The sequence below is a fragment of the Malus domestica genome, chromosome 02 (genome assembly GCF_042453785.1).
Source record: "Malus domestica chromosome 02, GDT2T_hap1".
Lineage (NCBI taxonomy): Eukaryota > Viridiplantae > Streptophyta > Magnoliopsida > Rosales > Rosaceae > Malus > Malus domestica.
The window spans coordinates 821,297-832,766 of NC_091662.1; the positions used below are offsets into that span (position 1 = coordinate 821,297).

Genomic DNA, 11,470 nt, shown 5'->3' on the forward strand with positions numbered 1-11,470 from the left:
TATTGCTCATGAGCAGAAGGGATGGAGAGCCGGTAGGTGGACAAATTCGCATTCACAAAAGCACAAGTAAGATGTGTGAACAAGGCAGAGTTTATCTCCGGTATATGAGACTTGCTACCGGCGTACCAGTGACCAGCTCGAATCCAAGTTTGTGCAGAGCACGAAAAATTACAAGTAATAAGGAAGATGACCTTTTGAGAAATGTATGAAAGAACAATATCGAATTATATTGATAAAAGTTTATCTGCCATGAAAGCAATGGCTAGAGAATCTTTACCTGGAACCCTTTTTTCGGCCTAGTCCAGAATCCATACAGAGTTCAGATTAATCAGCACGTATTAATTTCACCTTGTTTTTTATAGAGAAGGAAAAAAAAGTTGTTACAAACTTGTCTACTACCACATTCTTCAGCCTAAGAACACAACTACCCCTAAATAAATAAAGTAATAGCTCGCATAAACACCTCTCTTCGAGCCTGCATTATCATCGGGGTTTCAGTTCGGAAATCTCAGCATCATTGACTGAACAGCTTCCTTTCTGTGATGTAGATACGCTTTCCATATTTCTATCAGTTTTTCCAGAGAAAGCTGTCGTTGTAGGAATTGGAATGGCCTCAGTGTCAGTTTTGAGTAGGGAATAGACTTCCAACATCGTAGGCCTATCGTCGGGATTTTCCTGGACACATAGTAGAGCTACTTGCAAGCACCTCAACAGTTTAAAAGAAGTAGAAGAATCGTCAAGTGAATGATCAATAAATTCCAGCCCTTTATCCTCTTTCCATGATGCATATGCCTGAAATAATTTTAATGCTGAAGTTCAGATCAAAATTGTAGTTGTTACAGTAGTCAAAGAAAGCTATGGAACTTACATATTCCAAGAGGTGCAAGCTTTTGTTCGGACCATAGTAACATGTATTCTTCCTTCCGCTAATCAGTTGCAAAAGTAGAACGCCAAAGCTATAGACATCGTACTTCATAGAGTATATGCCCTTTTTTACATATTCAGGAGGAACATAGCCGCTGCATTGCATTCAATAAGTACTAAAGGATATGATCATGCGTGAATAAGAATAACCGATGAGAGGCAGTTTACTTACTATGTTCCAACAATCCGGCTTGTGTTTCCTTCAAGTTCATCTTTTCCGAAAAGTTTGGCCATTCCAAAATCTGAAATTTTGGCATTCATCTCATTGTCAAGCAAAATGTTGCTAGCTTTTAGATCTCGGTGAATGATAGTAACATTTGAGTATTCTTGAAGATATAGGAGTCCCTGAGTAACCCCTTCAATGATGTGCACACGCTTTCTCCAGTCTAGGAGTTGCTTTCTGGTAGGATCTGCGAGATAACGAACTCAGGACCAATGAGGTATGCAAAGGAGCAAGAGAAAAAAAATTACGAACACAGATTTCACAACTTTAAATTAGATTGCAAAGTTTGTGTAATTCTAGCATGCATTCTCAACTTTAGCAGAAAGCATGAAAAATTGCTGACCGAAAAGGTAGAAGTCCAAGCTTCTGTTTGGCATGTACTCGTAGATCAGCATTTTTTCTTCCTTCTCACTGCAGAATCCAAGAACCCGAACTAAATTTACATGTTGTAGGTTCGCGGTAAGTGTAACCTCATTTCCAAATTCCTCAAGTCCTTGAGTTGACGTTTTCGAAAGTCTTTTCACAGCTATTTCCTGTCCTGTCCGCAGTTTACCCTAGAATTTTTTAAGAAAATATAGCTAACATGGTTGATGAAAAGAAACAGAGATCTATAACCGATCCAAAGATGAATTCAAAAGGTTGCAACACTCACTGTTCACCAGAGTTTGTACAACATGTAGATAATATACATAATCTTACCTTGTATACGGGACCAAACCCGCCCTCTCCAAGCTTATTTTCGCTTGAAAATTTATTTGTTGCCGCTTTGATCTCAGAAAAGCTGAACACTTGCGGATTTGAAGGATCTGATGCTCTTGAATTGCCTAGAATTATTCTCCCTGAAACCAGAAGGGAAAAGAAAAAGTGAAAACACAAACTCTGTTGACGTTATGGTACAAAAGATAAATTCTCGTCATCTACTTGTTAAACAAACCCTCAATATTGAGAAAAACAACCTCTTGTCATCAAGAGTTTTCTCTGCAAGTAACACACCACAAAGGCTGTAAGAATTACGATCGAAGTAACTGGAAGCAAAATTATAAGCAATAATCGCCGCTTGTTTTCATGACCATTTCCTTCCTCTTGAGCTGTGAATCGTTAAAACAGTTGGATCTATATTAGTCATTAGATAACAATTTGATGCCTGAAAAAAGCCTTCTGTCAAAAACATAGCATCGGTAAGTAACCTGTATCGGGGGATAAGTATTGCGTACCTGCCCGAGAAAGCGCCCAATTGTCATCGTCATTGGTGACTAGAAACACATTGGAACCGAGTAGTTTCTTCTCCTTGGCATATGCAATCTTAGCTCTGATAGCTTCCACATCATCGAAACCAACCCAACTCGATCCTATGATGCAGTAATTTACAACATAAGTAGCATTATACACTATGGGAGCTTGGTAGCTTCGTGTGTACCCCTTGATGTACTTATAGCTCATGGATCCATCTTTTGTCACAGCAGTGCCAGATGCAGGTGCCCCAATTCCATTATTTTCTTCGGGTTTTGCAAGTGTCCATGCATATCCGTGGTAAGGCAAACCCAAAACCAGTTTGCCGGCCGGAAATGAGTAGTTTAACCATTGCCTTATACCGTAGTCAGTGTTAACATGGCTCAAAGGATTGTATAAAGCCGCATGAGCACCGGTAACATTCTCCTTCGAAGGCAGATGATAGTCATACGCCACAACATGTGCCCAGTCCAAATTCCTCTTCATAGAATCAATAGGGTAACTCAATGATTCAAAAGCAGGCAAGTAACGAACGGCCATTGTCAGCAATAGCTGTGACTGACTTGAATTTCTCGACTCATAAGTCACAGCAGCTCGCCACTCGTCCAACAGCTTACCCATGTTATTCATATCGGAGGCTTCGCTAGGCCACAGCCAGAATAAGTCTATACCCCGAAATCCATAACGCCTTGCCATTTTGATGGAGGACTCAATGAAAGACCTTCTATTAGAAGGGTTTTCGAGCATTGAGGACAAGACAGAAAAGTTAGCGTTCTCGCCCAAAATCGCTCGCCCTGTTTCAGCCTGTCCATTCCAGATGGATAGGACTGTGATGGTGGACGGGTTCTTTCGCTTGACAATATCGGTGAAGCTCGAAAAGTATTGGACATGAGCAGAAGGGATGGAGAGCTGGTAGGTGGAGGCATTCACATCAGCAAAACCACAGATAAGATGAGTGAACAAGGCAGAATTTATCTCCGGTATAGGAGACTCGCTGCCGGCGTACCAGTAACCGGCTCTTATCCAACTTTGTGCAGAGGAACAAGAAACAAAGAAGATGAGGGGGATGATCAGATAGGGGAGATTTCTGAATTCCATGGAAATAGCTAATTCAGTTCTCACACATATCCTCATATCATATGTTTCTGAAAGGGATCAGATAGGAGATATTTCTTTACCAAAAAGAAAACATTAATGTCAATCTCAATGGTGAAATTTGTCTCCATATAATAAAAATATTGAGTTCCCAAATCCAACTTCCATACCATGTAGTATGAAATATTACCATGTTGAAAAGTCTTTGCATTTATTATAACGAAAACTAATGAAAAGAACTTGAAAATTTTAAGTTTTAACAATAAAGACAATATAAAAGATAAAGTGAATTGACACGCCCCAACCCTGATATTCCCCGAATACCAGAATAGACACGTGTTGGCCGACACCCGAGGGTGACGAAAGTCATTAATTGATACAAAAGCTAAGAATAAGAAGTAAATAAGGGTTATGAATTTAAATACAATGAATTAACAATTTAGGAACGTGTTCAGAACATACAACTAAATCTAATCACTAAAAAGAATTAAGATAAAATTGAATGAATAAAAGAGTGGGTCCTACATCGAGAGAATTCAAAGATGCTGCTGCGGAAGTGTCTTGACGCCGAGATTAGGTGTCTTGATCCTAAGTCCTGAATGGGGACGCAAAACAAAGGTGAGTGGACCAAGTTCATATATACAATAATAATAAAACAGTTATCAAGATACTAACCTCCACAGTTTATATATAATGAAAACTACTAGCATAAAAAGTGATAGGTTTTCTGAAACTCCAGCATGCCATAAAACATCTCAAAAGGTATAACGCGGAAAAACATCATATAAATCATCGCGTAAATCATCTCGTAGATCGTCTCGTAAGCGCGGTGTGCTGCTTGTAAGATCACCGAATAAATATAACTCCCGACCCAATGCCTGCTCCGTGGTCTCTGCGTCCGTAGCCAGAGATTACCAACTCCCGGCCCAATGCCTCCTCATGTCCCTCAGCCCGTAGCTAGGGATTATTTCTCCTGGCCTAAATGCCAACACCAAATCCTCGCCCCAGGTGGCATAGTGTCTACTAGGTACACACAAATAGTTACGTCTCTCATAAATAACCACTTCATAGTATAAATGTCGTCCATCGTCTATACTATAAAGAAGGGTTTCAAAAACATGTTCTAGCATCCTATCGTCATCTATCAGATAGTCTACCAGTTCATGGTTTTTATAGAAAATACTATATATTAAAATATAGCTCAATATAAGCCAACAATTTATTCCTCATCAAAAACACGAGACGAAAATCAATATATTTAATAAACATGCTTATCATAAATCAAATCATAAACTCGTAGGCATGCTAATCATTTATGCAATTAAACTATAAAATCATGTAATTTTAGAAGGGGTCCACAACAGTACTTAGTCGCTGAAAGCTGCACCACCAGCGAAGACAGAACGTCACAATAATTGTCCCTAAGTACAAAAATGTACAGTTAATTAAACTACCCACTATAGAATTTCAAGAAATGGAAATGGGTCTTGGGTTTGGATCCGGATTAGGGTTTAGGTTTAAATAAGGTTAGGATCTATTGGGTTTTTAGAATCCTGCGTTTGTTGCGCTGGACTGTCTCGGACTGGACTAGCTGCAGGGACTAAGCTGGACTGGCTTAGACTAGACTAAGCTGGACTAATTTAGTGAAGCGTTTGGTGCAGTGTCGGACTAAGAAGCAGGATAATAAAAACAGTACTGTTCACCAGATTTGTGTTTGCTTAGACTAGAACTACAAATTTTTGCCATTGTGTAATAGAGTAATGCTACAAATCTCATGATATGGGTTAATTGGAGCATATTTTTGCCATGTATATTATGAATCTTAAAAAAAGAGGAAAATTGTTTTGTTTCTATTACCTGCTAATAGAATTGGGACATACTATAGTTGGGACATACTATTTATAAATAGTTGAGTTTAATTTGCAAATGTAGCTTGATTTAAACTCTATCACCCAAAATAAGAAAAAGAATAGTGCCCAATACATGCAACTTCAACAAATACAAGTACATAAGAAGATACTTGTGACAAGTCAATATTTGCCATTGATTAACTCTTAAAACATCATTCACTAAACTTTCATCAATCCTAGCCTCTGTGGATATATTTACTATAGACAAGTTACATAATATACCAATGCTAAGGCAGAATAAAGAAATTAAAACAAGTCAACCATCTTGGTGCATAGCCTACAGCTGCTGTCTTATGTATTTGGTTGCATCTTCCAAGCACAATTTATTTGCATGGGAATCTCTATTATTCATTTGACCAACCTGCAGGCACTAAAATATTTGGAAGACTAAATTAGCTTCAAGAATTAATTCAACACTCGGGTCAACTACGTATTTCCAGCAGATTATGTTAAATAAATCACAACTACAATAAACATTCATGCCATGAGTTGAATGAACAATTGAACAAGAAGCAAACATTTAGAAACTAATGAAGATGAAATCATGATCTGTCATGCACAGATTACACACACACACACACACACACACACCCAGATTACACACATTATATACACACACACACAGTGACACACACACACACAAAGTACACACGCACGCACGCACAGAGTCCACACACACACACACACAGATTACACACACACAGAGACTGTACACACACACACAGATGCACAGATCACACACACACACACACAGAGATTACATTTCTCCTTCACAAGGGCCTTAGATTGCTCCCAGAATCTAGAAAATGGCACATTCCCACCATTTTGTTTATTAATAATGCTGCTCTCATATTTGCTAAGGTAACTCTCCATATACCATGGTGATGAAAAGGATCAACTAGAACAAAATGACTGCGCAAAATTTCATTCCATATGTGTAGCGATAAGAACACTATAGCTTCCCCAAACCATGTGCCAACATGCAAAACATTCCCATTCAACCAATTATGCATGCAATTAATATCGGTAGCAGGAACCTGATTGCCCTTCCCCAAATAGATATGATCTGATTCAAGCATATGAAAATGTGAAACCAAACAAAGAACAAGTATAAATAATGGAGGTAGAACCTGAACAGGAGGCAATGAGGTAGTAGGATCTAGAAAATACATCTCCATTAAACGAATATGAGTCGTATGAACCATAAACAAGGCTGCCATCAGGTCGATGTTGTATTTAGCATTGAAGTGGCACCAGGATACATACTCATCACCATCAAAATGCTTGCCAAAATCAGTTAGTATACCAATGTTGTCAATATAGAAGGCAAGAACCACATGGATTTGATTTGCATAAGCAAGATAGGAAGCTACCAATAGACTCATGTACTTAGAAATATTCTCTATAACTTGCAAAAGCCTCTGTGACTCCGATAGAAATGCCATGTTCAGCACACCATGGTAATGCATGCCATCCAGTAAAAATCGAGCAGTAGGTTGTGTTACCCAAGTTACCAACATGTTCTCAAATGTCTCCATTTGGAATGGGTTCGAATTTATAGTGAAAAGACCATCCAATGGCTCTGTACCCACTGCTAGAGAAAAAAGCATGGAAAGAAACTTCTGAAAATAACAAGAATATTTTTCCTTGACAAGTTTTGAAGCGACGAAAATAGGTAACCCAAAACTTGTCAATGACACTGGCAGCACATATGCATTAGCATTATCGAAGAACTCAACAAGGAATATTTCATAACTGAAGGTAAACCCTTGTTTGCCGGACAGTACAAATACCTCAAATTCATCATGGTCTAACCTCATCCACTTGGAACAGAACAAGAAAACTAACGCAAAAGCTGCATAGCTTAATTTGCAAAATGCATTCCCCGGATCCCATACAAGCTGAAGTTCAAGTAGAATAGTTAAAAGGGGAGAGAAAGCTAGATGTAGACTAATAGTCAAGGTATCCAAATTGCGCAGCTTTGGTTGAGATGCAAAATTGCAACAAAGTAGTGGCTCAAATATAGTCAAGTACTTGGCACAAGCACTGCTAGCACGGCAAGGAATAAGCCATTGCAGGCGATAAAAACTACGACAACAAAGAAGCACAGTTTATAGCCATGCAGCGAATTCTTGATGAAAGGAAAGCCGAAATGTCGTCTACAAAGGCGAATGATATTAATAAAAAACGTGCTACGCAAAAGCCCCAAAAATCAGTTGGAAAAGTATCTCAACCTGCAAATCCTAGAAAGCAAAAGCAAAGCCTTCTGTTACAAAGAAGGCTTCGCCTAGAACATCACCCATGCCTGCTACACACAAGTCGTGGCCATCAACACCAACACTGAGAGCCACAGGGGCATCGCCAGCTATAACTCCTGTTGGGGTTACCAGCACTACCCCGATCCGTCAAAAACCCAAGCCAAACAACTAGAAGGTATATATAAGCATAACAACTAGAAGGATTATACGAGGAATCAATCAAAACCCATTAATAATTTCGAACCCAAAACAACAAAATCAATCAGAACCCAATAATGATTTCACAATCTACAAAACAAAATCATAGAAATAGGTCGTCGGATTTGGAATTTACCGGATGAAGATGAGGAGGACGAGCGAGAAGGACCAGCGAGGAGGACCGGAGAGGAGGACGACCAAGAATGAGGAGCGAGCGAGCAACACTCTCGAAGACGGGCTTAGCAATCCCGTGAGAATTGGGGGTTCTCGCCAAGAACGTTTAGCGAAGGGGTTAGTCGGAGCGAGTACCGGCTAATCCCATTAAACTTAATCCCCGCGCCAAACAAACACTGGACTATAGTCTAGTCCAGTCCAATGAAACTTAGTGAGCCCAAACAAACACACCCCTAAGGTTTTTGGGTTCAAAGGGTTTTGGGTGAAAAATGGTGGTTTGGGCTTAAGCCCAAACCCACACACATACACACTACACAATACACACACATGCACATATGCACGGACACACATACACATATGCACTGCACCACACATGCACATATGCACTGCACCATACATACATACACTACACATACGCACACATATGCACGGCATGCACACTCACCATACACGCACGGACCTACACGCACAAGCACACACACTGCACATGCACACCCCCAGATAACACACACACACACTCACGTGCATACATATACACATACGCACATACACAATCATACATACACACATACGCAGCACCACACGGCCCGCAGGCCTAGAACCCAAGGCCGGGCATTAAGCCCTTAGGCCTAAGGAGGAAACTGGGCTTTAAGCCCTTAAATAAAAGGAAAGAGGCCCTAAGGCCCGGGGGACCCTTAAAACCCAAAGTAAAAAATAAAAGAAAACGGGCTGGGCTATAGGGTTTAGTACACGGGCCCAAGGCCCCTTAGGTATTTGGGTTTTAAAAAGAAAAGTAACTAAAAATAAAAAGGGAACGGGTTGGGTTTTTGGTGTCCTGGGCTGGTCCATGCACGGGCCTAAGGCCCGGGGTTGATGGGTGGCCTGAAAGGCCTGCGAAATACCGGAGGGGAAAGCCGGAGTTGCTACAGCACTGGCGGACGGTTTTCTAGCAAACTAGGGTTCCAATCAAACACTAAAATGAAGAGGGAAAAGAGTAGAGTATTTAGGTACCCTCGTTTCGCCGTGGAACTGTCGTGAGCGAACGGAAAGAGCCCTCGAAGTGCTCGGGTCCGCCGGAAGTTGGTGTGCGGAAGTTGGTGTGCTTGCTTGTGACGTCTTCGATTCCAAACCTAGGTACGAAAAGGGTTAGAACTCACCCATTTCTACCTAAGTTCGACTAACACAGCAAAAAAAAGAAGGAAGAAGGGAGATCCGTGACTTACCAGTCAAGGAGCTTGCCGGAAAGCTTTCGGGTTCACGACCTGTTGCCATAGCAGAGAGAAAGAGACAGTTCAACGATGATGATGATGACGATCTCGAGCCAAGAATGTAGTTGTAGGCGATGCTTGTGTGATCACTGTGCAGGAGAGGAAGAGACAGAGAGAGATGAGGTTGCAGAGGGAGAAAACGAAGAAGACGGAGGAGGTTACGGGGGAAGCAGATAAGAGAGAGAGACCGGGGGAAAAACAAAAATCATAAGGTGGGCCCCACGTGGCTCACCATTGAAGAACTAAAGCTATTTTTAAAATATAAAAGGGGTTGGGATGTTTAATAGTACCATGATTTATTTTTAGTGTAAAAATATGGTTTTTCGTTAAAATGAACAGTGCCATGAGCTTTTCCTTAAAGTTCTTTTTATTATATTGGGTTAGGTGCCTTAGTTTTTGTTTGGACGTTACAGGTCGCATGCTGAAAAAGATAAAAGGGATATTGCTTGTGTCCTTCTATGGGGGTTTAACGAATCTTTATTGTCCGAATATTATAATCGGAATCGATCATTCATTATCATCATCTAAAGATCATATATGAAAAATCATTAATTTTATAAATCTTTTAGCCATTTGTCTACATAAAACAAATGAACGGTTCATCATGATGATGCTACTTATTACCAAAACGGTTGATTGGTTTAACACGTATAGATGACCAAACGATCTCCAAATTGAATTATTATTATTTTTTTACATGTATTATCTGTAGTAGATGATAAAGAGAATGAACAATTATAATTATAATGTTTAAACGGATAGTGTAAGCCATTTCAAGAAATGGGCCTACAAAACTCCCACGCTTTCTCAAATACGGTCCAATAGTCCATAAACCCATAATCTTAAACAGGCCCAAATGTCCAGTAAAACCCATCACTGTAAAACTATAAATTGCAAAACTCAGGAATTAGGGTTTCCCACTGCTAGAATTTTGTCTGCAAGTCGCTCCTCCGTTCAGAGCTCCAGCAGCGAAGATGGTAAGCTCTCTCTCTGACTGCATCTTCTGCTCCTCGACTTCTTTCTTCTTGTTCTGATGTTTGATATCGGCCGTTGGATTTGCAGCCGTCGCACAAGTCCTTCATGATCAAGAAGAAGCTGGCGAAGAAGATGAGGCAGAACCGACCCATTCCTCACTGGATCCGCATGAGGACCGACAACACCATCAGGTTCGGATCTTAGAGACCCCATTTGATTTCTTTTTTAATTTTTTACACTCGATTTATCTTTTTAGCTCTTGGAAATTTCTCCCGCCTGCTCTAATACGGCGTGGTGCTGCTTCAGGTACAACGCTAAGCGCAGGCACTGGCGCCGCACCAAGCTTGGATTTTGAGGTGGATCACCCGCTACTCTATATCTATGTGTTGGTCAAGATTTTAATTCTGAGAAACAGTTGGAAGCTTTTTATGTTTAATCAAATTGGGAACTTCCATGTAGTCCCGTGGTGGAGATTTACCTTATGAAAATGTTATTTGGTTTGTAGTTTAAGTGTATTTCCAGTAATGTTGGACCAATTTTTGAATTTAGATGAGTTAATTTGAATCATGACTTCTCAATGCTCTGTTTATGCTGTTTTCGATATTTGTTGGTGATGGCATGCCGGTCTTTCTTAATTTAATTCGATTGCGGATTGCCTGTACCATCTGATTAGTGAAATACTTGTTTGGATGACTGATTTGGCATGTTGTATTTGCCTCGTAAATCTTTATGTGGTGATGGGTATGGGTAGTTCATCGTTGCTTACTGTGATTGATATAGAATTTTGAACATAGTAGCAATGATTCCGTCCAGCCCTTGTAATCCATAAAGTTTTGGTTACGCAGATTAGTGCTTTGCTAAGATGTTCTGGTCAGAATATTTCAGTGTTTTGTTGGTTTTTGGATACATTGCATAGATAGGCATGTTGATGATGAGCCATGGAATTGCGGGAACACTATGTTCTTTCTGTTTAGGTAGCTCGTTGTTCACTCTACGTAATGAAATTTAACATATAGTTAGCGGAATTATCTTGTCAGTTTACTGCACAAGTTGAGGTGAGAAAGGAATTGCCCTTTGGAGGGATTTTCTAGTTTCTTGTGTGGATGTCAAATTGCTTTCCAAGGTGAAATTCGGCGTTATTTTCCCGGGCTGATTGAGCAGCTCCTATTTTAGAGGAAAGTTGCACGAAGGATTACTTGGTTTTCATGCTAGGTT

General features: G+C 40.1%; 2 protein-coding genes and 1 long non-coding RNA gene across 4 annotated transcripts; 1 reads left to right on the top strand and 2 right to left on the bottom strand.

Annotated features, from left to right (window-relative positions):
* Positions 1-206: 206 nt before the first annotated feature.
* LOC103426564 (cysteine-rich receptor-like protein kinase 4) lies at positions 207-3,577 on the bottom strand. 2 transcript variants are annotated; one of them, XM_008364651.4, is made up of 7 exons: positions 2,362-3,577; positions 2,104-2,235; positions 1,847-1,986; positions 1,491-1,701; positions 1,097-1,334; positions 869-1,019; positions 207-792 (listed from the first exon to the last, which is right to left on the bottom strand). In XM_008364651.4, the coding sequence occupies exons 1-7, from the start codon at positions 3,509-3,511 to the stop codon at positions 484-486; spliced, it is 2,331 nt and encodes a 776-aa protein (XP_008362873.3). In that variant the 5' UTR covers positions 3,512-3,577; the 3' UTR covers positions 207-483. The 2 variants fall into 2 exon arrangements, with proteins under 2 accessions (XP_008362873.3, XP_008362874.3); XM_008364652.4 differs by having other exon boundaries at positions 1,491-1,680; positions 2,362-3,571.
* Positions 3,578-3,800: 223 nt separating this feature from the next.
* LOC139188093 (uncharacterized) lies at positions 3,801-9,451 on the bottom strand. Its single transcript, XR_011571276.1, has 3 exons — positions 9,236-9,451; positions 9,024-9,142; positions 3,801-4,067 (listed from the first exon to the last, which is right to left on the bottom strand). It is a non-coding gene; the product is annotated as an uncharacterized lncRNA (long non-coding RNA).
* Positions 9,452-10,115: 664 nt separating this feature from the next.
* Positions 10,116-10,833, top strand: LOC103447230 (large ribosomal subunit protein eL39z/eL39x). The gene is made up of 3 exons (XM_008386411.4): positions 10,116-10,257; positions 10,343-10,446; positions 10,562-10,833. The coding sequence occupies exons 1-3, from the start codon at positions 10,255-10,257 to the stop codon at positions 10,608-10,610; spliced, it is 156 nt and encodes a 51-aa protein (XP_008384633.1). The 5' UTR covers positions 10,116-10,254; the 3' UTR covers positions 10,611-10,833.
* The last annotated feature ends 637 nt before the right edge of the window (positions 10,834-11,470 follow it).

What these genes read in the sequence shown, in the direction of transcription:
- LOC103426564 (XM_008364651.4), bottom strand. Translation starts at nt 3,511, where the DNA reads ATGAGGATATGTGTGAGAACTGAATTAGCTATTTCCATGGAATTCAGA. An exon ending in AAAACTCTTGATGACAAGAG is followed by an intron (nt 1,987 to 2,103) that starts GTTGTTTTTCTC and finishes TTCTGGTTTCAG; the next exon opens with GGAGAATAATTCTAGGCAAT. An exon ending in GGTTTGGTCCCGTATACAAG is followed by an intron (nt 1,702 to 1,846) that starts GTAAGATTATGT and finishes AAAAAATTCTAG; the next exon opens with GGTAAACTGCGGACAGGACA.
- LOC103447230 (XM_008386411.4), top strand. An exon ending in AGGACCGACAACACCATCAG is followed by an intron (nt 10,447 to 10,561) that starts GTTCGGATCTTA and finishes GTGCTGCTTCAG; the next exon opens with GTACAACGCTAAGCGCAGGC.